Raw genomic sequence first — 25,384 nt, 5'->3', positions numbered from 1 at the left:
ATCAGCATTCCTGTCTACCGTGATCCCATGCAATTCGGATGAACACAAAGCCATCACGACTCCCCTCCACCGTTTGAGGCATGTGAAAACATTTTCCACGTAGCAACGACTTTCTCCATCCGCATTCTGACTCTCTCCTACAGCGTCGGTCGCCTACTTCAAGGGAATGAAACGCGAAGAGTGGGTGGCACCGATACCGGGTCTACCGTGCTTGACAGGCTTGTAGCTGATCGAGAATTCGCCCAGGTAGTGGCCGACCATCTCGGGCTTGATTTCCACCTGGTTGAACTCCTTGCCGCTGTAGATGCCGATGACGCTGCCGATCATCTCGGGCACGATGATCATGTCTCGCAGATGGGTCTTGACCAGGTCGGGCTTCTCGTTGGGTTTGGCGTTCTGCTTGGCCTTGCGCAGTTTCTTGATCAGGCCCATCGGGCGGCGCTTCAAGCCGCGGTTGAACCGGCGGCGGGCGCGGGCATGGAGAATTGTGAGCAGCTCGTTAGAGGGAATGTCGAGCAGTCTGCAAAGTGGGAAAAGAAAAAAAATGTGTTCGTTAGCCTTCTCATTCTTCTGCCTTTTGCTCACTTCCTCTTCTTGTTCTGTTCTTGAAACGCCTTGGTTGATGGCGTGGACGGGGTGTCCTGAAGGGGAAGACGTACTGATCGAGATCAATGCCTCTGTAGGAAAACTTTCTGAACGTTCTCTTCTTCTTGAGCTCGGCGGCCTCCTCGGCGTTCTGTACAGAGAGATCAATTAGAAAAAACCCAACATCAAACTGGGTCATCGGCAGGTCGATGGAAGATCAACGTACGTATTCGGTGTCGGCCATGATTGCGGTCGAAGGGGTACTGCGCGTTCGCTTTTCGACAAGTCTGATCGAAAGGCGAGGAGGAGTGGTGGCAGTTGGCGATGATAATACAGAGACAATGGCAGCCAAGAGCCCAGGTGCGAAGTGGAAGGGTCGCCGCGAAAATTTAGGGCAAAGTGTACCACGTGACCGCAATTCTTGGCATCAATTCTGCGACACGCGCTCAGGCTTGTATTTTGTCTTCGGGGACGATTCAGTCTTCAGGTCTATGGGCAATTACAGAGATTCAACGATCTGGCAGTAGATTCAGGAAACAATAGGGACATTTTGAAATGATGTCGGATTCAACTGGATGTATGGAAGGAATATTGCCTCGTTCTACACCTGGTCCGGAAACAAATCAACGGTTTCAGGTAGCCATGTCCCGTTTTCTTGCTCGCCAGTGTAGCATTGATGAGCCTGGCTTTGCGCAAATAGGTCGTGCGCCCAAAGATGGTACGACAAGGCTGTCTGTTGGCGCCATTGTCATCATCATCCGACCACGTATCCCTCGTAATCCGGCCGTAGATCGAGCATAGTCAATCCCCATGGTCTCGTTGGCAATTTGTCGTCTAGTCGAACAGACCGAAACCCATATCCTCGTCGGACTCTTCCTTCTCCTCTTCCTTCTCGGCAGGCTTCTCTTCCTCGGCGGCAGCAGCACCACCAGCCGCAGCACCGCCGGCAGCAGGAGCAGCAGCGCCACCAGCACCGCCAGTTGGGACAGACGCAAGTTTCGTTGAGCCCTCGGCAATCAGCTAAAGCAGTGTCAATCTCATCTGCAGGTTCATGTAGGAACAACCTCATCCTACCTCATTGATGTCCTTGCCCTTCAACTCTTCGAGCAGCTTGGAAAGACGCTCCTCGTCGGCATCGATACCGACGGAGGAGAGAACACCCTTGATGTCGGATTCAGAGGGGTCGGTGTTGCCGGCGAGGCCAAGGAGGAGGTATGCTGCAAGGTGCTTCATTTTTGAATTTACTTCTTCCCACAAAATGTTAGTCCTCGAGGGGTGTTGAAGCCTGGGTGAACTTACGGAGAATGGAGGGTCTGCGAACAGGAGAGACAATCGATTTAACCGCTGAATTGAGCGGAGACTGGCACTTCGAGTTCTAGTAATTGTTCGTTCGTGGAAAGTCGCAGAGGAAGCGTATCTTGCCCTGGCTGGTTTGCTGGTTGTGCGACCGGCGAAATTCAAAGAACAAAAATATTTCGGGAAAGTTAGCCGGGCCCGCATTCCGACCAGTCGCGTGGTCGGTGGTCTTCAGCTAATACTAGTAGTAATAACAGCAACTGGGCAGTGGCCACCTGGAGGCGGGGACTTGGATCGACTTTCACCTATTTATTATCACCTCCCTCCCTTTCCTCTTTCCCTGCCTTCCGTGTCACTCTTCGCCAGCACCATCCCCAGAGCTTGCATTCGGTACTGCCTTTCCATTTGTATGGACCATATTGCACAGTGATCGCGCCGTCGGGCAGCGGCGAACACGAGAATCATGCATAACATCGGGGCCCTGAATCTTCTGACTTGACCACCTTCAGAATCCTTCAACTCGCCACTCTACACGTTCATCATGAGCCTCTTCAGCGACATCGTCAACTCGATTGGGAGCGACAAGTCCCCGGCACCACCAAAGCCACCAGCAAGACCACTGAGTGCAAATGCGCATCGACCAAACCTCGACGTCAGCAAGCCTGGTCCCCGGCCCGGGTTACCGGCGGCCCCCTCGCTCCCGAATGGCATAAAGCGGAAGGCCGACGAGAGCTCGGCAAGACCGCCTGAGAAGCTCATCAAACCGAATCCTATGCCTGGCTTGACCAGCACTATCACGAAACGCCCTGTTGCTCCTCCTCTTAACGCCCCCAAACCTACCAATGGAAATGACGGAAAATCTCTTTCCATGCCCAGACCGAGGCTCGACACTCCGGTGACCTCAACGAAACCCGGCTCCGCGCCGTCCACCCCCACCACCGCGACAGCAAAAGGTCCAGCGAGGGGTTCGTATGCAGATTTGATGGCTCGAGCCAAACAGGCGCAGGTGGAGCGACCTCAACAAAGCCAAATTGGTTTGATCAAACATCAGGCAACCAATCGAGAGAAGCCATCCAAATTGGCTGAGAGGAGACGTCAAGAAGAAGGCAAAGCAAAGGGAGCAAAGGAGAAATCCGGTGGCGGCCGTTTGGCAAATGGTGGTAAACAGCAGGATAAATCTCGAAGCGCTAGCCCCGCGAAGAAGACAGATCATCCCAAAGTCCCCAGAGCTCCTCGACCGCCATTACATGCTCCCGCTTCGTCCTCCTACAAAGGCACCATAGGCACTGCTTCTGGTCGGTCCAAGCCTGCAGCCAAGCGTGGGCGCAGATATGATGAATACCTCGGCACTGACGAAGAAGACGATTCGGATGACATGGGCGGATATGGGGAAGGCGAAGAAGACGATTATGGGTCTGATGCATCGTCAGATATGGAAGCCGGAGCGTTTGATGTGTACGAAGAGGAGCAGGAAGCCCTCAAGGCGGCGAAGGAGGAGGATGCCCGAGAGCTGGCCTTGGAAAACCAGTTGAAGCGAGAGAAAGAGGAGCGCCGCAAGAAGCTGATGAGTCTGGCATCGAAGAAGAGGTGAAGTGGAGACAAAGGAAACCCATGTGATATCTGACTTGTGCTATGACTTTGGGAACTCATCTTGCATTATTGATAACTTAGCATCGGCGTTGGTGGGATTTGCATTACAGGAAGACACACGGGTGGCTCACTGCATACTGTATTCGATGGGACGTTTTTCTTTATATGGCTTTCTTCCGTCAAATATCACCAGCCGGCGTTCTCATAGCAGCTAGCTGTCTTGGAACCCCTTTGTGTTTGGCAACGCAGAGGCTGATATGATAAAGTCGTCTTTATACGACCACTTTTGCGTCAAGAACATGAACACCTAATGACACTCCTTGTTTTGGACCAGTGATCGACTTAGATAGATACATTTAATCCAGGTTACTATGGAGTGATTCCCGTCTACATCACAAATCCAAGACATGGTAGCACGTTTTATTTAATCCGACACCAGACTCTCCACGTCGACGCCTTCGACACGATAGAACCCCAGTGCCTTCAACATGGGCTTGTCGTGGAATCTGTACAGGTACACGGGCTCCTCTGACCCTTCAGCAGCAGCAGCAGCGGTGTGCTGGTACTTGTTCCAGGCAGGTACGCAGAAGGTGTCGCCCTGCTTCCAGTGGAACGTCTGCCCATTGATGACGCTCGATCCTCGGCCCTGGACCACGTGGTAGACGGACGACGCGGTCTCGCGCACGGCGGGAGACGTGCACCCGGCGTTCAGACGTTCGGCAGAACCACCGAGGATTCGGGAGACTGTTTTATCACCCCGGCGAGGTTAGTCATGCTGTGCAGTGGGGACTTTGAGAAACAGTGAAAGGGACATCGAATGTTGCCATACCTGGTCTGCCGTCGTCCTTCACATAGTCCTCCTCGGCCCAGTCGCCCTTCTTCTCGTCGAGCTTCTTCTTCATCGCCGTCCACGGATACACGATCGGGCTGGTGTTCGAGTCGACGTCTTCGGCCGGATACCGCGGCTGATTGAAGTGCTCGACGAAGTGCACGGGGAAGTGGATGAAGTTGGGCAAATCCAGGCCGTCGAGCCAGATCATGGGGCCCGACCCGTCCTTACCGTGGTCGTGCCAGTTCCAGGTGGGCGTGAGGATGACGTCGCCGCGCTGCATGGTGATGCGTTTGCCGTGCACCGCCGTGAAGCCGCCCTGGCCCTCGATGATGAAGCGCATGGCGAAGGCCGTGTGCCGGTGCGCGCGGGCCGTTTCGTTGGGCATCACCAGCTGCAGACCCGCATACAGTGTGTCTGTGGTGTAAGGAGCATCTGTGAGGAACGGGAGCGTGTTAGCATGAGCATCTCATCTTGTTGCCTCCTTTTCCGCTCAAAGTGTTGCTCCAAGAGGAGCAAAGACCATACCTCTGGCGGGATTGACCAGCATCAGTACCCGTCTCTCAGCCTGCTGCTCCGTGATAATTTCTCCGGCCCTGAGGAGACTCGGCCTGACCTCGTCGTAGCGCCAAATGAACGGGACACACTTTGGGTTGGGCTCTGGAGGGTTCAATCGTGCCATCTGCGTCCAGAGGGGCTTGGTGTTGACCTTGAGGGCATTCTCAACCAACTCCTCGGAAGGATCTGCCTTCTGCCCCCATATCGGGGGGAGAGTCTCGGTCACGGTTCCCGTTGTAGTGGCCATTTTGTTCTCCAGAGAGGGAGGTGTATAGGTATATCGATATATGGATGTCTTCTGTCGATGTGCTTTGTGGACGACGAGACTTACTTGCGATGTTGGTCGTTCCAGATATTATAGGCTAGCCAACTTCTTAATAAAGGGTAAGCATCCAAAGTTGCCGAGACCGAATCATTGCGCGTCAGTCGTTCACCGACCACAAACAGCGATGACCTCGAGGAAGAGGAGGAGTTGAGGTGGAGATGGCTTCGTACACGGGGCGGCCAGGGAGTCGCTTCCCGATACACACCCGGACGGAATCTCCTCCGCCACCTGCCTCGCATCGGCCATAACCATTCCATCAGGAGCAGACAACGCGGATGTTGACTTAAGCTTCCCGCACGCGGCGGTACGATCACGGTGGGTTAACATCGGTAGTGGCTCAGGTGCTGTCTCAGTCGAGTCCGACCAGCTCGGGACCCTAAGGCACGGGTGGGACGTGATTTGTACAAAGTCCCAAGTGTCTTTTGCACCGTCTTCCTCCCGTTCACTAAAGCACCTTGGACTGGACTCCCGGGGATCAAATCAACAAAGACACGACCTTTCTTCCCCTCATTTCTACGACTTACGCCAACCAAACTCTTTCAAAATGGTTGAGATACACTCCGGTGTCCTGGTCAATGGTGAGACCAAACCAGTCAATGGAGTGACGCCCGTGAAAGAAGCCTTCATCAAGATTCCCGACGTGAGTGAAACTATTCATGTTCCTGGGACCAGGTGGATGGGTGCTGACGGTCTGAACAGGTGGCCTCATATCCGACAGGAAGTCTCGACTTTCTCGTCAAGCTGCAAAAGGAAGAGCAGAAACGGCACAAGGCCATGAGGACTTCCAATTTGCTGAACCCGGACGACTTTTCCCGGGTCCGGCTGAACACCATCATTGTGGGTGCCGGACTCGGTGGGTTGGCTGCCGCCATCAGTCTTGCTCGAAAGGGCCACAAGGTCACTGTCTATGAACAGGCTCCCGAACTTGGTGAGGTATGAATGCATCCTTCGAATGACATCTTGCCGTGATGTGAGGCTGAACAATTCTACTAGGTCGGTGCTGGCATCCAGATCCCGTCCAATTCAAGTCGGTTGCTTATCAAATGGGGTCTGCAACCATTTCTGGCGTCCAAGATCGTGGAGCCAGAGGACATCAAGTTCCGGCGGTGGGAGAACGGCGCCGTCATTGGACTCACGAAGCTGGTGCCCGAGTTCCAGGACAACTTTGATGCTCCATACTATGTCGTGCACCGTGCACACTTCCACGACGCCATGTATCAACTGGCCCTGCAACTGGGTGTCGACGTGCGGATCAACTCCAAGGTCATCGACTATGACGAGAACGTGCCTTCAATAACCACCGAACATGGGGAGTCGTTCGCCGCAGACCTCGTCATCTGTTCTGACGGCGTGAAGTCAATCGGGCGAACGAAAGTCCTGGGCGGCATGGACCAGGCTCCCTTGAGGACTGGATTCGCGGCGTATCGAGCGACGGTGGATGTGGAGGAGATGAAGGTGCACCCCGAGCTTGTTGAGCTGTTGGCAAAGCCGGGCCTGAACTTGTGGATTGGCGACATGAGGCATGTCATGACCTATACGATTGCAGGAGGCAAATCCTTCAACATGGTGCTGTCGCATCCCGACCGCACCGACCCGGCCACATGGAACCAACAAAGCCCCGAGAAGATCATGTCTGACATGCGCGCTCACTTTGACGGCTGGGACCCGCGATTGACCAAGATCATCAACATGATCCGATCCACCCTGAAATGGCCACTCGTCAGCGGGTCGGCGCTCAGTCGCTGGATTGCGCCTTCCAACAAGCTCACGATCATGGGCGACGCGGCACACGCCATGGTCCCCTACATGTCTGAAGGAGCCGCCATGGCCGTCGAAGATGCTGCAGCCCTGGCCGAGGCCATTGACCTGGTCGACAGCACCAAGGAACTACCGGAGGCTCTGCGGGTGTGGGAAGCCGTCCGCATCAAACGCACCAGCCAAATGCAGGAAGCCAGCCTGATCAACGGCAAACTGTGGCACTTTGCCGACGGTCCACTGCAACGGGCTCGAGACGAGGCCATGCGGCCCGAAGTCGAAGGCAAACAGTTCGTGTCCAGCCCCAACCAGTGGAGCGATCCCACCACGCAGCGATGGTGCTATGGCTACGACGCCGAATGGGAGGTCAGGAAGGCTTGGGGAAACAGGACCACCAAAGCCAAGCAGGTCAATGGGGATGCGAAGGGGCTTTAGAACAAGAGGAGCGTGAGGAACATCCTTTTTTCTGACTGGGGTGACGGCGTCAGGGTTTGGCGTTCTATTCAACATTGGGACCGTATTTTATCTCTTTCGATGCTTCTAGACCTTTTGCGGTGTCAGCCATGGAAGTTTTGGTGAAGATGCAGGTCTAAAATACGAGCACAAGGGGACATGACCCCAGCCCCTTGCGTGCACTTAGCGAGATTGTCTTGTGTAACTCATGCTCAGGGGTCACAGCTGAGTCCCTTGTCCTTGGCCCTGTCTGATCAGACGATTTGATTGGTTCGAGGGCTGTCAGCCTCTATTGCGGTCAACTGGGCTAGATCAAGGCGCTTCTGTGTGAAATCAGCCCCTGAACCAGACCAGATTCGCCCGTCTATCTGTGTGGTGCACGACTTGGCAGCCGTCACCAAGAAAAGAGCGTCACCGACGTTTCGTTGTCACGACAAGGACGGTATAAAGTCCTCATTGCCAGTTGTTATGCCGGTTTACGTTTTCACCAGATCATCTCTATCCATGGCCTCAGCATCGCAGCCAGGGTCGGTGGTTGCCGGCAATGAGGAGACCAGAGACCTCGACAGTACCGGCCTTTGTCTACTGTCTCTCGATGGCGGCGGGGTTAGAGGACTGTCGAGCCTCTACATCCTCAAAGGGCTCATGACAAGGCTGAACTTCGAGCGACAAGCCGTTGGACTCGCCCGAGTGAAACCATGCGACATCTTTGATCTGATCGGAGGGACCAGCACGGGAGGGTGAGGATTTAGACCGAGATTTATTGGGGGGAAAGAGAAACCCTTTGGACGCTCATCAGAACTAACTTCTCGATGTTGTTATGACAGAATCATCGCCATCATGCTGGGTCGACTGGAGATGGACGTGGACGAGTGCATCAAGGAGTACAAGGCCATGATGAAGAAGGTCTTCAAGAACAAGCGGAGTGCGTTTTTCGTGTCCATCACGGGCAACGTCAAAGCCCGGTTCTCGTCCAAGACGCTCGAGACGGCCATCAAGGAAGTCCTGAAGAGCAAAGGGTTCAAGGAAGACGATCTCCTCTTGGACGAAACCAACCCCGAAGCAGCCGGGAAGTGCAAAGTGTAAGCATCCCCGTCACATTCCTCTCCCGATTTCCCCCTTTCCCAACGATACTAAGTGTCTCGGCCCGTCTAGCTTCGTCTGTGCCAAATCCCAGGAGGGCAACCACATCCGGCGGCTGAAGAGCTACAATGTGCAAGGGCGGCAGGAAGAAGACAACCCGCGCATCTGGGAGGCGGCGCTGGCCACATCGGCGGCGCCGTCGTTCTTCGACCCGGTCCAGATCGGGGCCTGCAGCTACGTCGACGGGGCCATCGGCGCCAACAACCCGGTCAGCCAGGTCGAGGACGAAGCCGCCGACATCTGGTGCGAGGAGACAGGCCGCGTGCAGCCGCTGGTCAAATGCTTCATCTCGGTGGGCACGGGCCACGCCGACTTCACCACCATCAAGAACAGCTCGCTGCGATCCGTGGCCCACAGCATCGAGAAGGTCGCCACCGAGACCAAAAAGACCGACAACGAGTTCACCGGCCGCTGGCGCGAGCACCTCGACAGCCGCTACTTCCGCTTCAACGTCGAGGAGGGCTTGCACAGCGTCCGCCTCGCCGAGTACAAGCAGGAAGCCGTCATCGACGCCGGCACCCGCCTGTACCTGGACGGCCACGGCGTGAAGCGCAAGGTGCGGGCGTGCGTGCAGAATCTGAGGCAGAAACGATGTATGTGAGTTGACCAAACATCTTGAGATCCTTTTTTGGGGGGGCGGGGCGTGGAAAAGTTGATGTTGATTTTGCGGCATCCGTCCAGATGAGCCCGATCGCGCCTTTTGTCTCGAGCAGACGCAGCTCCAAGAGGCGCGGGAGAAGACAGAGCAGCGCGACCGCGAACGGCCTCAGCTACTGGGCACCACGAGTGAGATATGTCCGTCGTAACCGCCCCAACTCCATAGCTTCTGGGTGACAACTGACCCTGAAATAGCCGAACTGATGGAGCGAGGCGACGCCAACCGCCGTAAATCTCCCAGCACCGTGACCAAGGAGGACCTGCTCGCTGCGCAGGAAGACTTCACGCGGGCGCTGCGGGGGATGATGATGAACTCGTCGTCGTCGTCGGCGGCGCACCAGCAGCAGCAGCAGCAGCAACCACACCCTCCTCCAACCCCATCGCCCAAGAAAGCCAAAGAATTCGCACGCATCTACCAGAAGCTGATGTCGACGTCGCTCCGGCTCAGCCACGTCCTGGCCTTCACGGAGCCGAGCGGATGCAGCACGTGCGCGACGCCGAGCGCCACGGCGCCTTCGCCATGGACCACGCGCTGCGCTCGCAGAACGCCCAGCGCGTAGCCCAGATGCGCTTCTACGCCGCCTGCGTGCGCGCCCGCGAGGCCTGTCTCCTCGTCGAGACGGGCACGTTGCAGGGGGACGCGCTGGACGCGCGACGGAACCGCACGCTGGAGGACCTGTCGGTCGCGTTGAGTGAGTTGTCGAGTTTCGACGGCATGGACGTCGCCGTCTACGAGGTCATGGCAAGCGAGTATTCGCAGGCCCTATCGCGTGGAGGACGGAAGTGAACCGACTGACTGGATGGATGGACGCTGCGAAAAGGTTCTTGCTGATTTCACGTACTCGCCGGGACGATCTTTATATACTCGTTATGATGAAGCATTCAGCCAGCCAGTCAGTCAGCCAGTCAGTCAGTCAGTAACATGTATCGTATTGTATTTGTATGTCAAATGAGATGAAATGGCAATAGCAGCAACAACAGCAACACCTGGAAAAGCAGAGACGTGTCGTGTCGCCCAAGCTACTCGTCGTTATCCGAGCCGTCAAATTCTACAGGATTTCATCCCCCCCGTTTTCCGCCTTTTTTCTTGAACCAAAAGCAAAACTCCACGTGTCCTGGAACCTTCGTTCTTTCCAGCCATCCATCCATCCATCCATAGCCAAACCCCCTTAGGTTCCAACGCGTCCCTCCCTTTGCGTAAACAATGCATAAACCCTTACACCCAAGATCCACGGTCACACAGTCCACGTGTACAAGGCCAAATCCATGTTGAAACAGAAACAGAAACAGAACAGAACAATCTCGTCTTCGTCATATCCTCGTACAGATAGCCCTCCAGCCCCAGCTATACCTGGGAGGGGAGGGGGCCGCATTTCCCTTTCCCTTTCTCTTTCTCCTTTTTCCTTTTTTATCCTCACCGCATCTGCGTCGACACCAGACTCGGCTCCATCGGGTGCGGGTACGCCGGGGCCATGTGGATGGTCGAGACCGAGTCGTCCGGGTAGATGTCGTCCTGGCGGTTGAAGAAGGGGTGGGAGGAGACCTCGGAACCACCACCGCCCATCGGACGCAGGGGCTGGCCGCTGCCGTTGCTGTTGTTGTAGCCGTAGTGCATCGGGGGCGGCGCGGCGCCGTAGCGGAACTGTGCAGCTTGGGCCTGGGCGCGCTTGAGCTTGCGGTATTTGCGCCACCACAGACCCGCCAGCACCAGCAGGATCAACGCGAAGCCGCCCATCACGCCGAGCACGATGTAGGTCGTGGTATTGGAAGAGGACGAAGAGGAGCCGGAGGAAGGAGAGGAGGAGCCGCTGGAGGAGCCGTCCGACGAGGAGGAGGAACCGTCGTTGCTGTTGCTGGTCGGGTTACTGGCGAAAATGTCCGAGGTCGACGCGGCCCCGCCATTGTTATTGTTCGTCGACGACGGGTTGCTGTTGGGCGCGGTGGTCTGGGCGACGTTGTCGGCGGGGAGCACGGCGGTGTAGCCCAGCGACGTGCAGTAGCCGCCGTAGATGGAGACGGCGGCCCCGATGTTGATCGACGTGTCGCCGACGGTGCACGACTCTTGGATGCACGATGTCAGGTAGCTCTCGGCCGCCAGCTGCAGGTCACCGCGGCAGTAGCAGCTGTCCAGGGCGCCGAACGCGGCCGACGTGAAGTCGCAGCTGTCGGCCGAGCAGCCGATCGCCATGCCCACCAGGTCGGTCGTGCAGCCGTAGCCGTAGGTGAAGCACGACTGCACGCACAGCTGCTGCTCCTGGAATGCAGTGAGCATGTAGATCGTCTGCGGCTTGGGGTTGCTCGTCTGCGCCCCGGCGCCGGGCGAGGATAAGAGCACAAGCAGAGACGAGAAGAGACATGGCAGCAGGTGGGAGAGGAGTGATCGATGCATCATCGCTGGCCAAACAGGGTTCAATCAAAAATGTAAAGCAGGTTGTTTTGCTTTCTCTTTGTATTCGAGGCACGGCGCAGAAAAAGTCAGCTTCTCATGACCGTGCGACTTAGACCTGAGGAGGGTATTGATGGCAGAGGATGGAAGATGACCAGGCGCAGTCCAGGCCCCGTCAGTAGTAGTAGCAGTAGGACAGGACGAGCAGTGGTAGTAAGAGTCATTTCACTCAAAGGCTGGGCCTGGGGGGAGGGGGGAGGCTCAACAACAGCACCACTACCATCACCAACGGGCCTTGGTAGTTGGCCAACTAGGGCCTGCAGGTTCTGGACCCAGCTTGTCTTCGTTTCCCATCCACGATGCAGAATCAAGGGGGTTTCTCACTACCCATGACCTTGTCTGAAGCGAAGGCGCCCCGGGCCAGGGCGACATCTGGCCCAGCGAAACACCTAGGCTGAAAGCTCGTATAAGGCACAGGCTGTGACAAGGGAAGGGGGAAAAGGACCTAGGAGAAACGGTTTGGCTTGGCTTGGCTGACACATGGTGCCGAGAGAGAGACTACTATTAGCGTACGGACTACCTCGTAGACAAGATCAAAAAGCCATGAAGAGAAGATGCTGTGTCCAGGGGTAAAGAACTGAATCGGGAAAGGAGGCTATTAGACCCAAAGAGGAAAGCAAACCAGGGCCCTGGCACCAATAGGGAGGCTTGGTATCTTGCTTGACAGGTGAACTACTGCGTCCACGCGCCCGGGGCTTGTGTCGAACTGAAGCTTGTTCTGCTGGAGGGGCCTGTCTCGGGACGAGATATCGCATTTGACCATTGACCAACAACATACGAGGTAGTGTGTGACCATGCATTGCCCGGGTTTTCTTTGTATTGATTTCCAAGATCTTGGCGCGCCCCCAGGCACTCCGACGTTTCTCAGCCTTGCGCCATCACTTTCCCAGAATATCACAGTACAAGTTGTGACAGTTGGGTGAGCGAGGTCTGCTGCTCTTCCACACAAATAATCATGGTAGAAATTGCCAGCGTGGGAAAATAAAAGGGAAAAGAAGAAACAAAAAGCCCCCCCGAGTCGCATAAAATGGCAAAAACTTATCACAAAGCAGCTCAACCCATAAGCTGGTCTGTGATAAGCGAAACTCGCCCTTGCGGGTTGGTTTTTCATCGGCCGGTTATACTACGAATTTCTATAAGGGTTGAGCAGGGGCGATCAGGAGTCTTGTTGCCGCTAACCCGGTGTTAGTTTGACCTGACAAGACTCAAACTGTGTTGATGTGTTGGTGCTGTGGTTCGAACTCGTGTCTTCGCCCTTGTCGTGGTAAGGGGGTCTTTGTGTGAGAGCATTTCGGAAGAACAAAAATATATGCAAGTGATTTAATTGTCTTTGTGCCTGACCCTCCCTCCCTGGACCCGCTTGGGTCGAGGGTGAATGGTAACAATGAGAGACTCCCTTGGCGTCCTCCTTCACTCCGGGATTCTCAGGACGACTCTGCCTCCAATCTCGAACCTCGCCAGCTTCTCCATGATATTGTTGATCTCATCGAACTCAAACACAGATATCTCAGGCTTTACATCTCCCTTGACAGCCATCTCAAGCAGTTCGTCCATCTCCTGGGCAGTCCCAACTGAAGATCCCACAATGGTAAGACCTGCGCCGTGAGTTAGACCACTTATCACGACATAGGACTTCGATTTCAAGAATGCTGCCTCCAAACTTACTTCTTACACACATCAGAAACGGCGAGATCGGTAAGCCGAGCCCCGACTTGGGCAGTCCGATACACACCAGGGTCCCAAGATTTCGGAGCAGCTTCAATGCTTGATCGTACGCAGCATCGCTCCCGACTGTGACAATAGTCGCATGGGCTCCGAATCCGTTGGTGAGACGCTTCACTTCCGCCTCGATCTGTCATTGTAATGAGTTGCAATGCTCTGGCAGCCATGGAGGAGTGTCCTTACCGAGTCCGTCTTGAAATCAAGGAAAACAGCTGCTCCAAGCTTCATACACATTTCCCTCTTCGACTCCCCGGCGTCGATGGCAATCACTTTATACCCGCGTTTGGCAGCGATCTGGACGCCACTGCCGAAGATTACTCCTCATGTCCACAGCAGACAATTCAACTAAAGAAGACTTACAGATGCCCTAAACCTCCTCCTGCACCCGGTATGACGACCCAGTCTCCCGGACGCAGCCTTGCTTTCGCAAGGGCAGAATACATGGTCAGTCCCGCTGTTTCATGACAAGTCAGACAAGATAACTAGGGCAGAGCGGCTGAAACATACCGCAAAGTAAAGGAGCTGCGATTTCAGGCTTCAATCCCGCCGGAATCTTGGTGGCATGCTTCAACGGAGTCACGATGTACTCTTTTGTCAGTCAGCTAGCGGATCTCTCTAAAGCGTGAGGACATGGCCGTACGTTGGAAAGTGCCTCTTGTGTTCTAGCAGCAGTCAGTCAGCGTCACAAGTAGGCTATCTTCGCGTGCAGGTGAATGACTCACCCGTCCAGAGTTGATCTGGGTGGGACATGCTGTGGGATTAACGGCGCATATCTCGCACGTGCCGCATGTGCTGTACTGCCACCTTTGCAAAGGCGATACCCCAATTGTCAGCTAGAGTTGAGTGGCCCTGAATTGACCAAGAGGGCGAGATGGACTGACTTGATTCCCAGCCTGGCGTTCATCATCTCTTCCGGAACATTGGGCCCAACTGCATATTGTCAATCTTGATAGATCTCCAAACGGGCGGGGGGCAGCCTACGCTCGACCACGCGTCCTACACCTTCATGACCAGCGATGTCGGTGCTCATCGGCGTTTCGCCATATATGCTGTGCACATCTGAATGGCTTTGCAAGAGCAAGGCTCAGTTTCCCGCAGCTCGTGGACAGGGGGACGTAAGGACGGTGCTCACCAGAAGCCCGTGTATTCCAGCTTGACGAGCACTTCGCCTTCTTTGGGAGATGGAACCTCGATATCGTTCCGGATCTGGAGTTGCGCCCCAGGCTGGGGCTTTTCAAGCCAGGCCGCGATCTGTGTCTTGGGTATTGGTGATGCCATTGTAAGTCCCCGAGGCTTCTCGTCTTTCTCCTAGTCTTCTGTGTCTGTGCACAATCGGTTTGCCTTGCAGTGCAACAGTGAAAAGACGCTATGCACCAGTGATATACACCAGATTATAACATTTAGCCGCCAACGTCGACTCTCTGTCCCTCAGCAGGCGTCAAATGGACCCGCTAGGACAACTTGCCGAAGTACTTCATGCTGTGAATCAGCCTTGTCCATTGCCAAGAATAGATATCGTTGTGCGGGAACATGGTGGGCAATTTTTGTGGGCTTGTGGGGGAAAAGGGGATGATCCTGGTGGGCAGTGAGGCGGCCGCTCACCACCGTCCGACGCTTACCCGTTGTCACCGTCTCCACGCCCCCTCCGAGTATTATCTCCAGAATTCGGATTTTGGGGCCTTGCGAGCCTGGTCAATCACTTACCTGGGGTTCGGAGGTATGATGCGTTCGGAGACAGGCTGTCTGCGTGTGTCGGGCAGCGCAAGAGGAGGACGATGGAGGACCGAGTGTGGCAATTACGGATTGCCATGAGCAGGAGCAGTCGTGAATTTAGCAGTCATTTGAAATCAATTTCTATCAGACCCGGTGCTTGGGCTCACCAAGCACGTGCCAAGTTGGTGCGACAGGTGTCATTTGAACTGTCTGACAATGCGCGCTGTAAAACGGCCCCAAACTGGCCCACGGGCTTCACAAGGCTGACCTCCTGAACAGCTATTTGGTGGCCTCGCAAGGTCGAGAGGGCACGCATGGGGGATTCCTGTATACTTGTGCCCCAAACTATTAACACACAAAGCTCTCCCCAGAGCTCTCTCTCCCCCAGTTGCTACTCGCTGTCCCTGTGCATGGATGGTATCGTCCTCTGTCGCCTCAGAAGGCATCCCCGTGATGCGTTGTTCTCGCCGACTCGAAACGCTGAGCACTCCACTTCCTCATTGCCTCACCCTTCAAGTAGACCACAGCCATGAGCAGATGTGCAACGAAGAGAATCACGGCCATCACAGCAAATGGAATTGAATAGCCCGCACTTGTATTCCACGGCACAATGGCGTAGCTGATGCCAAATGCTGCCAGGTTCTTCATTCCATTGTCGATGACCATGACGGTATCCATTCTCGCCTCGTATACATCGAGCAGATACGCGAATGAAATGCTAAGAGAGGCGATGAAGCAGAAACTGACTAGAAGAGGACAGTCGTCAGTGTTCAACTTATATTTGGAGGCCAGGGGATTGTCATGTACATACCGAAGCATGATCCAAATAGAGGGGCAACCCAGTGGCATTTCTCCTGAGTACAAATGCCGAAAAGAAGTGAGCCGCCAATACCAACCACTCCGGTCACTATCAGGAGAGGTAATCGGCGCTCCGGCTTTGGCTTTCGCCCTTCCTTCTTCGTCAATCGATTGAACATCCGATCTGCCAGAACACCGCAGAATAGCATCGCCATCCAGGTACCGATCAAAGGTGCAATGAAGGTCAGGCCGGAATTCCCGATAGAAAATGGATATACCGTCAGATAGGAAATAGATTGTGTGGTCTAAATGCTGTCAGAGATGCAGTGCACTGCTGGAAGAAGACTATCATACCAAGGTATAACTAGTGACCAGGAGTGTCAAAGAAAAGAATGCTGTATTGAGAATAATGACCGGATGTCCAAAATATGGAATTATGGTCGCCAGTCCGTGGAGGACACTGGGAAGAAGTCAGCCAACATGTCCATTGCTCAGGCCCTGGATTTCACCGTACCTGTGCTCTTTCGGTCTCCCTCCTCCACTGACCGGCCAAAATCGCAAGTCATCCTTCCATGACCTTATCAATGTCGTCGTTTCTTCCATGTGTCTCGTGTATTGAGTTTCCGGTAGGAGAATGAGCATCAAAGCTGCAGCGCCGAATGTGATGATGGCTAGGACCCATTCGATCCAGCGCCACCCAAGAGATCTGTTACTGTGGTTTAGCATATATGCAGGCACACGAACGGTATACACTGACTGGTTTTGAATGATGAAGGCTCCGATCAGAGGCCCACCTGAAAAACCGCTGGCTTGTAAGATGCCAACCCACGTCATGGCCTTTGCTCTGTCTTTGAAATGGAAGACGTCGCCCACAAGTTGAGGTGCTAGCGTTTCGGGAGGTGCATAGAACATCGAAGCTAGGGTCCTGGCGGCGACGAGACTCCCGAACGATGTTGCCTTGGCAGCCCAGCAGTCCATGCAGGCGGCACCCAGCGAACCGAGAACGAAGACGAGTCTGATACCATATCTGTTACCCAGAGGCACCCAGATGAAGGAAGAAATGCCGTATGCCAAGAGTGGGCCCCCGACGAGGTAAGTCGAAGTGTTGAAAGACGAGTGAAACTCGACGGGAATGATTTGGAGGGCCGGGGCGATTATGATCATGTTCGAAGTCCCCAGCAAAATCCAGAGGCCGACAACAACGAGGATGGTAAGCTTCCGCGCAGTGCTCCAAGAGAGAGGATCGTGGGGGTCGACCAAGGCATCTTGACCTAACTCCTGGTGCTTGTTTTCGACCTCCGCTATCCTGTTCTCGATGTGCATGTCGACGGCTTTACTGGCAGCGAGCATTGTGAATACAGAGAATACCTTTCACCGAAGGTTTCTCGCGTTTCGCCCAATCCGTAAAGTCCCTTTATACCAGGTGTTCCACAGTGGCAAGGAAATTATCGTCCGCCGACCTTTTTGGCTGTGGAGAGGATATAGCCATGACTTGTACAACATTGTCTTCCCAACGCAGGGGGAATCTCGGACGAGTTTGCGAATCTTCATATGTGTCCATACACCGGTTCCCGACTTGGCTCGAACATCCCTGGTCGGGCGGAGATAGGACACAAGGCTGTAATTATACGAGGCGGCCAAGGTCTTGGTGCGGCCGCTTTGCCGCTCAAGGACGCGTGTGACCCGACGAGGAAACCCCAATATTATGCGAGAGCCAGCTGTCGACCACTTAGAACTCGCATTTCGCGACCTATTGAGAAAGACGGAAGAACAGCTAGGAGTGGCGTTTGGCCAATTCGCTTTTTGTCTGCGGAGCTGGGCTACCTTTCAGATCTTCAGAAGTCTCTTTGCGTTGCCCGAGTAGATCTCCCGAACTACTTCCTCATCGAACAAGCTGTTCAATTCCTCGTCCATTCGTGTAGACATTCCAGTCAGCGCTGAAGCTGGAGTGTAGGGAAAGTCACTGCCATACAGCAACCTGGAAGAATCTGCCATGCGCAGGAGCCCGTGAATCTGGTCTGGAAATGGAAACCCAGCCAAGTCGAAGTAGAACCTCGATTTGAATAATTCTTTCACCTGCGATGAATCCACGGCCTCATCACTACCCAAAACTCTCGTTGCAAACGATGAGAATCTCTCAACCAAGGGCGGCAGTGCACCACCACAATGTGAAACCAGATATGTAATATTCGGGTAGCGTGCCACAGTGCCCGATAGAATCAGATTGACAACTGCGCGTGTGGTGTCGAAAAAGAATTCGAGCATTGGTGCAGGATACTTTGAAAGTGGTCTCTCAGCTTCCGGTAGCTTTGGCGAGTGGCATGAGGTCGGGTGCATGAATACTATCGCTTTCCTCTCGTTCAGCTTCGCAAAGACTTTCTCGAGATGAGCATCACCCAAATAATATCCGTGTGCATTGGTCATAAGCGCAAAACCCACCGCCCCCAAGCTGTCAAGAGCACGATCGATTTCCGCAACGGAGCCGGTGACATCTGGGAGCGGTAAGGATGCGAAAAAGGCGAACCGGTCGGGGTGTGATCGACAAATACGTGCAATTTCATCGTTCGACTCCTGAGTAATGGTTCGGGCCAGTTTGTCGTCGTCTGGCTTCAGATGCGTCCCAGGAGATGTAATGCTCAGGATGGATTTGGAGATGCCCAATTTGTCCATCAGGTCAAGATGCGCCTCCGGTGTCCAAGCCTGGAAAGTAGATAAGCTTAGACATCTTACACGAAGAGCAGCGTACCTACGGGAATAGCAGGCATGCCATCTGGCCGATCAAACCCATACTTGCAACAAAAGTTGCGCCAAACCGCAGGCACAACGTGGGCGTGCGTATCGATTCGTTCCATTTCGTGTTTGGGGTTGACAATAGAACAGATCGAGGATCCGATGAATACGGACTTGGTCACAGCTCAAAGGAGCTTGTGAAATGTTGCAAAATCTTGACCCAAGATATATTAAGAATGCTCCACCCAGTAGCTCTCTCCATATGAATGCTTAATTCTTGTAAGAGAATACCCCGTTGCATCGAAAGGGGTGTGTATCGGAAGCGGAGAATTGAAGCGTCTTAAAGCCGAAGGGAAGCCGATTTGGCACGCTGATCCTCGGACTTGGGGTTTTGCACCCTGGACATCGATCTTCCTGGCGGTGATTGTGAATAGATATGGGTGAGTTCCCTCGAGTGTTCACTTCATTCGAGACATTGTCACAGCTATATCTCCTGATCGCTCGAAATGGTCGTGCCTCGGACAGTTGATGTATATGTCCTTCCAACCGGATATCTCTGGCTCCCAGATCGCTGGATCTTTGCTGATGGAGACTTGAAAGTCCGCCACCTGTCTCCAGACTATAGTTTCCTCATTCAACACCCTTCGGGCCAGAATGTACTGTTTGATCTTGGCATGCGCAAGGTCAGTTATTTTCGAGGATCCAAGCGTTAATGACTTTCTGTGCACATGCTGACGCGGACAATCGTAGGACCTGGACAATAACCCCAGGGTCATTAGGGAGGATTATGATGCAATTGAGCCCTACGTTCCCAAAGATGCACACGACCTGCTCTCAGAGGGGCCAGTAAAGCCAGAGCTCATTGATATGGTGGTGTTGAGTCATATGCATTTTGACCACAGTGGGGATGTTGAGCGCTTTCCTCGATCTAAGATCATTGTCGGGCCGGGAACGCGAGACTGCATTCATCCAGGATACCCGACCATTGATGGTTCGCCTTTCGACGGCTCAGTGCTCGCCCACCAGGGGTTCATTGAGCTGGACATATCACAATACGGTCGACTTGAGGAAGCTTCTGTGCCCCCTTCATTCGCCTTTGAGGAAGGGGTAGATATCTTTGGCGATGGGTCTTTCTTCATACTTGATGCGCCGGGTCATATGCCTGGTCATCAGATGGCGCTAGCACGGACTGGTGAGGATGAATGGGTTGTTATGGGAGGCGACTGCTGTCATCATAGGGATTTGCTCGAACATCCGTCTCGAGACATCAGCATCGACGTGGGACCAAACGGTCAGCCTGGGTTTCACAAAGATCCAGTCAGCGCAAGGAGAACCATCCAGAGGACCAAGGCTTTGCACTCCAATCCGAGTGTCTTTGTAGTACTCGCCCATGACGCTCAGATTGACGGGATAGTTCCGGTGTATCCACAGAAGCTGAACGGATGGCGAGAAAAGGCCTTGAAGGCACAGGTTCGGCATCAAACCCTGACGATTGAGGAGGTCAAAACGAGATATAAGTAGCCATGCTGACGGCAATGCTTCAAATTCTTGCCATCAGAGCTGTCGCTGATGATGGTCAAGGTTATGATGAATGACTTTCGCACTTTAGCAGCTCATACTCGACCTTTCATTGGGTGTTGAGCAGGGGTGTCATCGCGCCCATGCGCCATCTTGGTGTTCATGATACTCCTTCCACAGGAAGGTAGAGCTTGCCCATAAATCTGATAAGCGAATGACAGGGCACAGAAGAGCGTGGCACACACAGCATACGATCATCATTGAGGAGATAGTGTCAGTAGAGACGGAGAGAGCGACAAGAGACGAGATGCTGGTGGCCGAGAGGGGTTTTGAAAATTCACCGTCAGACACCGCATAATGGCGACTACTTTGCTGGTGATTAGCAGCGTCAGACAGCAACATATACCCGTCCACACTATCGGGTATAAATCGGAGATGCAGCCTTGGCATCAATGAAGCGATTGAAGCTGCTAATCCCCAGACTCGAAGACGAGCGGAACATGGCGGCTTTTCAGTCCACACACAAAAATGGTGCTTTGAATATTCAATTGCATATGTCGAAAGGCTACGGTGCTGTAGGCTAGACCTGTGGGTAATGAACAGGCGGGTGGAAGCAATCGAGCCCAGCCTGGCCCTCATTAAATCTCCACAAACATACAAAAAGACAGCTTCTTCCCCGATATACCCCTTCTGTTGGCTCTGCTTTCACCTCTGGTGATGCTCCTGAAGCACACGTGACGAGTCATACCACGTTGCCTCGACAAAGGAAACCCCAAGGAGAAGGGTCGCGATGTCGGATGCCCAAGTTCGGAAGAGCTCCCAGGGCGAATTACATGATCAGGACCAAACGACACCACCGCCCTCATACAAACGGCGGCGTATCGCGCTAGCTTGCACATCCTGCAGGAATCGCAAATCACGTTGCAATGGCGCTAGGCCTTCCTGCAGTCTATGCGTTGAACTCGGGTTCGAGTGCATATATCAACAACCTGCAGCGGGTAATATCAGGCCGCCTCAGTTACAATCAGGCTATGATGAGAGGTTGCGGGCTATTGAGGACACGCTCAGGCTGCTTGTGAATCGGAACCACCCCTCGTCGGATGGCTCTGAGCAGCCAAACCCACCAAGCCACGAGCAAAGCCGGCCGAGCCTGGAAGCGAATACCATCGTTCACGAGCCACCGCAAGTTCCGAACGACGATGAAGATGTTGCCATCCTCGACGAGGATGACTCCATGCAACAAAATGCTGAGGACTCCGTGGACGGCATGGCCGCTATCACAGACCCGGAAGAGACGGAATCGAGGTTTTTTGGCCCATCCTCGAACATCGCGTTGCTCCGCCATATATCGGATGCGACTTCAGCTACGTTGAAGGCAATAGGGCAGTCTCGACACTCTGAAAGTGGAATCAGTCAGCCTATCGTCTCCAGGGTGGCCTCGCCAGTCACTACAACTCTCTCAGAGACCAGCCCCATCGCTCGACACCACATCAATATCCGGTCGCTCCCTCCGGAAGAGCGCGCCCTGCACCTCATCAGATTGTTCTTCTCTGATACGGGAATGCTGTTTCCATACATTCACGAACAAGATATTCTTCGCACATACTCCGCTGCTCGTCGAAACCGCTTCAGTGCAGTGAGCCGTTCATGGCTATGCCTCGTGAACGCCATATTTGCGTTTGCCACTTATATCAGCGCTAAACCTGACCAGACGGCGGAAAAGAATGCCGCCGAGTCAGAAATCTTTATAGAAAGGGCACAAGCCTTATCTGCTGAGATCGAGATGAAATCAGCCAGCTTAGAGACAGGTAAGTATTTATTGAGACAATTTCTTCGGCGTTTATCCAGGCAGTTGCGGCCACAATACATCTGCGAGATACGCACGCCGGAGGATATCACTAACTGGCAGCAGTTCAATGCTTGCTCTTGATGGCGCAATATCGTCAAGGCACTCAACGATCTGACCAGGCCTGGAACCTGCATGGCCTCGCAGTCCGCGCAGCAATTCAACTAGGATTACACTCACAGTCTGCTTCTTCAGAGCTCAATCTAGTAGAAGCCGAGATACGCAAGCGGACGTGGTTTGGGTGTATGATCTTAGACAGGTGAGCATACAAGCATCAAACAGGACCAAAAATAAAATCTCATTGGCTCTAGGACGCTGAGCATGACCTTTGGTCGCCCTTGCATGATGCCCAACTCTATAATAAAACTAGATCTTCCGTTGAATCAGAACTTGGAGCGACTGTCAATGCTAGGACATTCTGCGACTTCGATGAGCAGCTTGGATCCGCCAGACACAGTTTGCCTGTTTACTGCCACAATGTAAGCTCTTTCCTCTTCTTCCAATGAGCTCGTGACTAACCGTTAGTAGACAACTATACTATATATTGGGAGATATAATTTCCGAGCTCTATGGGGGCAATGTGGACATTGATCCAGGGCTGACCGTCCCAACCATGATGGAAAGAACCGTCGTTCTTGAACAGAAGCTGGCCGCCTGGAAACATAACCTGTTTCCTCCACTACAACGGAGGCCCTGGGACACTCTTGATCCTGATACGGTCTCTCTCTCTGCCTGGGACCCTGTTTTCGACAGATTGAGCGTTATCATCACGCTCAGATATCTCAATACGCGGATCTTACTGCACAGACCAATCTTGAGTGCCTTTCTACGCCAGAGGGCTCGGGTGAAAGTGCCTGGCGAACCAATCGAGCAGGAAGATCCCTTTTTCAACGATCTCGGGGAACGGAGCGTCAAAATTTGCCGGCAAGCTGCCATGGAAATCGTCGAGATTGTCCACAAGACGAGTAAGCCACCGGCCTTGCTGGGGGCATGGTGGTTCACTGCCTATTACAGTAAGCACTCTGCTTTGTCCACTAATCTGTATCTGATGCTAACCATGTCTATGAAGCCTTCAATGCGGCCCTTGTGATATTCAGTTGCATTTTGCTAGAAATTACTCCGTCAAACGTACGCACTGTCAACAGTCCACCGATAGCCGGCAACGACTCCTTGGACCCTGGCAAAATTGTCGAAATGATTACGCGACTTCGAAGGGCGATGGAGACTCTGAAGCGGTTTGGCGAGGGCACCAAATCCGCAAAGAGAATCAGAAAGACACTCGTGAAACTTGTTCAGATATCCATGACACTCGTGCAGCTCAATCCCGAACATGGCCCGGCTATCTTATCGACTCTGTCCTCCGGTCAGCAAAGCGAGGCGGCCCAGGTAAATAGCCAGAGCAGCCTCTCTTTGCAGCCTCAAGGAGCCATGGATGGGAATATGGCAACGAATGGCCTCCTACCGATCTTGGGTCAAGACGACCCGTTCGCAGCTTTTGACATGAGTATGCACCAGTATTGGACAGACAACAGTCTCGACCTATTCGCAGACCTTGTCGGTGTTGAGCCCGGGTTGACTGCTATGATGGCAGGCTGAGAAGACGACAACCTGTAGCCGGGACGTATGAGGTAGCACTAGACTGAACAATCAACCACCTCTCTCGATAAATCTCAAGTGCCTTGATCGCTTGCTGTAGCACTGCAAGCGTCGCACCTGTGGCCGAGAAACTCCGTCTCATTCTCGTCCATGTCGCTGGGAGGAATCAGCATGGGCACGCCATTCCGTTCTTTCCCCGTGCTTCCCTCCACTTACCTCCGTCCAACGAACCCCACATGGCTATCTCGTGGGTAAATAATACCAACGGGCCATTGGACTCGACAACCATCTCAACCGTACAGAAGACCAACAACTTCCATCGGCATTCTTCCAAGACATCGCTCTCAAGATGAAGTTACCCTGGACGAGACTCATCCGGTTCGTCGCTACCGACGGCCGAGTCCTGCGTGGTGAACCAATTTTGCCCAGCGAGGACTTCGATTTGGGCAATGTCACGGAATCCGACCAGTTGAAGGCCAAGGTCATCGAAGGAGACGACATCTTCGATACGACGGGCAAGACCAAAGTGACGGATGAGGTCGTCACGGTGAAGAAGCTCCTCGGCCCATTGGCGCGAGAGGAGGTGCCGATTCTGAGATGTGTGGGGTTGAATTATGCAAAGCATAGTACGTTTTGATGTCTCCCACGATCCGGGTCTCGATCTGCTATTTCCTTGCCCCACTATGGAGGACCTTTTGCAAGCATGAAGGGACATCGAAGTGATATTGACTGTGTTGGACATATAGTCAAGGAAGCGGGACGACAACCTCCACCATTTCCGTTCATTTTCTTCAAGCCGAACACGACCGTTCAGGACCACGATGCTCCGGTGGTAATACCAAAGCTAGCACAAGACGACCAGGCAGACTATGAAGGAGAACTAGTAAGATCCCTCTGCTTTGGTTTGTAGTAAGTCATCTGTTAACCGTGTCTTCCACAGTGTATCGTCATTGGCCGCGACGCGAAAGACGTCCCTCTTGACCAAGCCCTGGACTACGTGGGCGCGTATACAGCTGGCAACGACGTCTCGTCACGGAAACTCCAGCGAGATCCGGAACTGGCCGGGAGAGTCCCTCAATGGGGCTTCTCCAAGGGCTTCGACACCTTCGCTCCCCTGGGACCGTGTCTCGTGGCCCCCGACCTCATCGGGAACCCGGCGGAGTTGCACCTGAAGACGATCGTCGACGGCGAAACGCGACAAAGCGAGAGCGTGTCGGACCTGCTCTTCGACTGTCCGTACATCATCTCCTATCTGAGTCAGGGGACGACCCTACAGAAGGGGAGTGTCATTATGACGGGGACGCCAGGAGGTCAGTCCAAGCTGCCCTAATCTAACTGCCTTGTTCCGGATACGCTGACCTGGGTTGTGTTCTGTACAGGTGTCGGTTCTGGCATGAAGCCTCCGAGATATCTCACCCCAGGGACGAAGATGGAGGTGCAAATCTCGAAGATCGGGACGCTGCGTAACACCGTGGAGTTCGCATAAATGTCCAAAGTCCAGTGGGACGAAGCATAAGCTATAGAATTGCATGCATAGATTCCAGGTCTGACTTGTTGGGATAGCATTAAAACCTATCGTTATAGCTAAGCGACCTCGTCTATATTCGTCTCCGTCTGCACCACATCAGTATCTACTATTAGGTCCAAGATATGAGAGTGCCGACTCCGGAATATGCTCACGGCTAAGACCTAGGCCCGATCAACGGGCAACGTAGAAGCTGTTGCAATTGGAAGCGGACAGAAAAGAATATTATCCCAGCTGATTGCTCTGCATTGGCCTAGTGGCCATAGGGCGGCTGTGTTTCCCCCATAACGCTATCACAT

The 25,384-nt window shown here is 53.8% G+C and overlaps 13 protein-coding genes across 13 annotated transcripts; 6 read left to right on the top strand and 7 right to left on the bottom strand.

Moving 5' to 3' along the window:
- Window positions 1-153: 153 nt before the first annotated feature.
- On the bottom strand, window positions 154-829 carry AYL99_02720 (40S ribosomal protein S15; the record flags this gene model as incomplete). Its single annotated transcript, XM_018834236.1, has 3 exons — window positions 154-520; window positions 660-736; window positions 812-829. The coding sequence occupies 3 exons, from the start codon at window positions 827-829 to the stop codon at window positions 154-156; spliced, it is 462 nt and encodes a 153-aa protein (XP_018696860.1).
- A 590-nt stretch (window positions 830-1,419) lies between these two features.
- On the bottom strand, window positions 1,420-1,818 carry AYL99_02719 (60S acidic ribosomal protein P2; the record flags this gene model as incomplete). Its single annotated transcript, XM_018834235.1, has 2 exons — window positions 1,420-1,605; window positions 1,660-1,818. The coding sequence occupies 2 exons, from the start codon at window positions 1,816-1,818 to the stop codon at window positions 1,420-1,422; spliced, it is 345 nt and encodes a 114-aa protein (XP_018696859.1).
- A 604-nt stretch (window positions 1,819-2,422) lies between these two features.
- Window positions 2,423-3,472, top strand: AYL99_02718 (hypothetical protein; the record flags this gene model as incomplete). Its single annotated transcript, XM_018834234.1, has 1 exon — window positions 2,423-3,472. One exon carries the CDS (start codon window positions 2,423-2,425, stop codon window positions 3,470-3,472), a length of 1,050 nt encoding a protein of 349 aa, XP_018696858.1.
- Window positions 3,473-3,895: 423 nt separating this feature from the next.
- On the bottom strand, window positions 3,896-5,105 carry AYL99_02717 (hypothetical protein; the record flags this gene model as incomplete). Its single annotated transcript, XM_018834233.1, has 3 exons — window positions 3,896-4,215; window positions 4,301-4,735; window positions 4,829-5,105. The coding sequence occupies 3 exons, from the start codon at window positions 5,103-5,105 to the stop codon at window positions 3,896-3,898; spliced, it is 1,032 nt and encodes a 343-aa protein (XP_018696857.1).
- A 622-nt stretch (window positions 5,106-5,727) lies between these two features.
- AYL99_02716 (hypothetical protein) lies at window positions 5,728-7,373 on the top strand (the record flags this gene model as incomplete). Its single annotated transcript, XM_018834232.1, has 3 exons — window positions 5,728-5,823; window positions 5,883-6,116; window positions 6,177-7,373. The coding sequence occupies 3 exons, from the start codon at window positions 5,728-5,730 to the stop codon at window positions 7,371-7,373; spliced, it is 1,527 nt and encodes a 508-aa protein (XP_018696856.1).
- Window positions 7,374-7,895: 522 nt separating this feature from the next.
- Window positions 7,896-9,978, top strand: AYL99_02715 (hypothetical protein; the record flags this gene model as incomplete). Its single annotated transcript, XM_018834231.1, has 6 exons — window positions 7,896-8,131; window positions 8,219-8,473; window positions 8,547-9,127; window positions 9,216-9,329; window positions 9,387-9,419; window positions 9,467-9,978. The coding sequence occupies 6 exons, from the start codon at window positions 7,896-7,898 to the stop codon at window positions 9,976-9,978; spliced, it is 1,731 nt and encodes a 576-aa protein (XP_018696855.1).
- Window positions 9,979-10,605: 627 nt separating this feature from the next.
- On the bottom strand, window positions 10,606-11,583 carry AYL99_02714 (hypothetical protein; the record flags this gene model as incomplete). Its single annotated transcript, XM_018834230.1, has 1 exon — window positions 10,606-11,583. The coding sequence occupies one exon, from the start codon at window positions 11,581-11,583 to the stop codon at window positions 10,606-10,608; it is 978 nt and encodes a 325-aa protein (XP_018696854.1).
- Window positions 11,584-13,047: 1,464 nt separating this feature from the next.
- AYL99_02713 (hypothetical protein) lies at window positions 13,048-14,637 on the bottom strand (the record flags this gene model as incomplete). The annotated part of the gene is made up of 10 exons (XM_018834229.1): window positions 13,048-13,232; window positions 13,303-13,489; window positions 13,543-13,663; window positions 13,720-13,813; window positions 13,867-13,947; window positions 14,000-14,021; window positions 14,082-14,163; window positions 14,241-14,289; window positions 14,341-14,426; window positions 14,492-14,637. The coding sequence occupies 10 exons, from the start codon at window positions 14,635-14,637 to the stop codon at window positions 13,048-13,050; spliced, it is 1,053 nt and encodes a 350-aa protein (XP_018696853.1).
- An 870-nt stretch (window positions 14,638-15,507) lies between these two features.
- AYL99_02712 (hypothetical protein) lies at window positions 15,508-17,220 on the bottom strand (the record flags this gene model as incomplete). The annotated part of the gene is made up of 5 exons (XM_018834228.1): window positions 15,508-15,818; window positions 15,884-16,175; window positions 16,225-16,330; window positions 16,385-16,576; window positions 16,628-17,220. 5 exons carry the CDS (start codon window positions 17,218-17,220, stop codon window positions 15,508-15,510), a joined length of 1,494 nt encoding a protein of 497 aa, XP_018696852.1.
- Window positions 17,221-17,697: 477 nt separating this feature from the next.
- On the bottom strand, window positions 17,698-18,722 carry AYL99_02711 (hypothetical protein; the record flags this gene model as incomplete). The annotated part of the gene is made up of 2 exons (XM_018834227.1): window positions 17,698-18,570; window positions 18,621-18,722. The coding sequence occupies 2 exons, from the start codon at window positions 18,720-18,722 to the stop codon at window positions 17,698-17,700; spliced, it is 975 nt and encodes a 324-aa protein (XP_018696851.1).
- A 384-nt stretch (window positions 18,723-19,106) lies between these two features.
- On the top strand, window positions 19,107-20,121 carry AYL99_02710 (hypothetical protein; the record flags this gene model as incomplete). Its single annotated transcript, XM_018834226.1, has 2 exons — window positions 19,107-19,283; window positions 19,351-20,121. 2 exons carry the CDS (start codon window positions 19,107-19,109, stop codon window positions 20,119-20,121), a joined length of 948 nt encoding a protein of 315 aa, XP_018696850.1.
- A 787-nt stretch (window positions 20,122-20,908) lies between these two features.
- AYL99_02709 (hypothetical protein) lies at window positions 20,909-23,560 on the top strand (the record flags this gene model as incomplete). Its single annotated transcript, XM_018834225.1, has 5 exons — window positions 20,909-21,926; window positions 22,031-22,223; window positions 22,276-22,443; window positions 22,493-22,977; window positions 23,034-23,560. 5 exons carry the CDS (start codon window positions 20,909-20,911, stop codon window positions 23,558-23,560), a joined length of 2,391 nt encoding a protein of 796 aa, XP_018696849.1.
- Window positions 23,561-23,909: 349 nt separating this feature from the next.
- Window positions 23,910-25,046, top strand: AYL99_02708 (hypothetical protein; the record flags this gene model as incomplete). Its single annotated transcript, XM_018834224.1, has 4 exons — window positions 23,910-24,186; window positions 24,307-24,443; window positions 24,501-24,870; window positions 24,940-25,046. 4 exons carry the CDS (start codon window positions 23,910-23,912, stop codon window positions 25,044-25,046), a joined length of 891 nt encoding a protein of 296 aa, XP_018696848.1.
- Window positions 25,047-25,384: the final 338 nt, after the last annotated feature.

This window comes from Fonsecaea erecta (assembly GCF_001651985.1).
Source record: "Fonsecaea erecta strain CBS 125763 chromosome Unknown Scaff2, whole genome shotgun sequence".
NCBI lineage: Eukaryota > Fungi > Ascomycota > Eurotiomycetes > Chaetothyriales > Herpotrichiellaceae > Fonsecaea > Fonsecaea erecta.
This window is presented reverse-complemented; position numbering and strand designations above follow the sequence as displayed.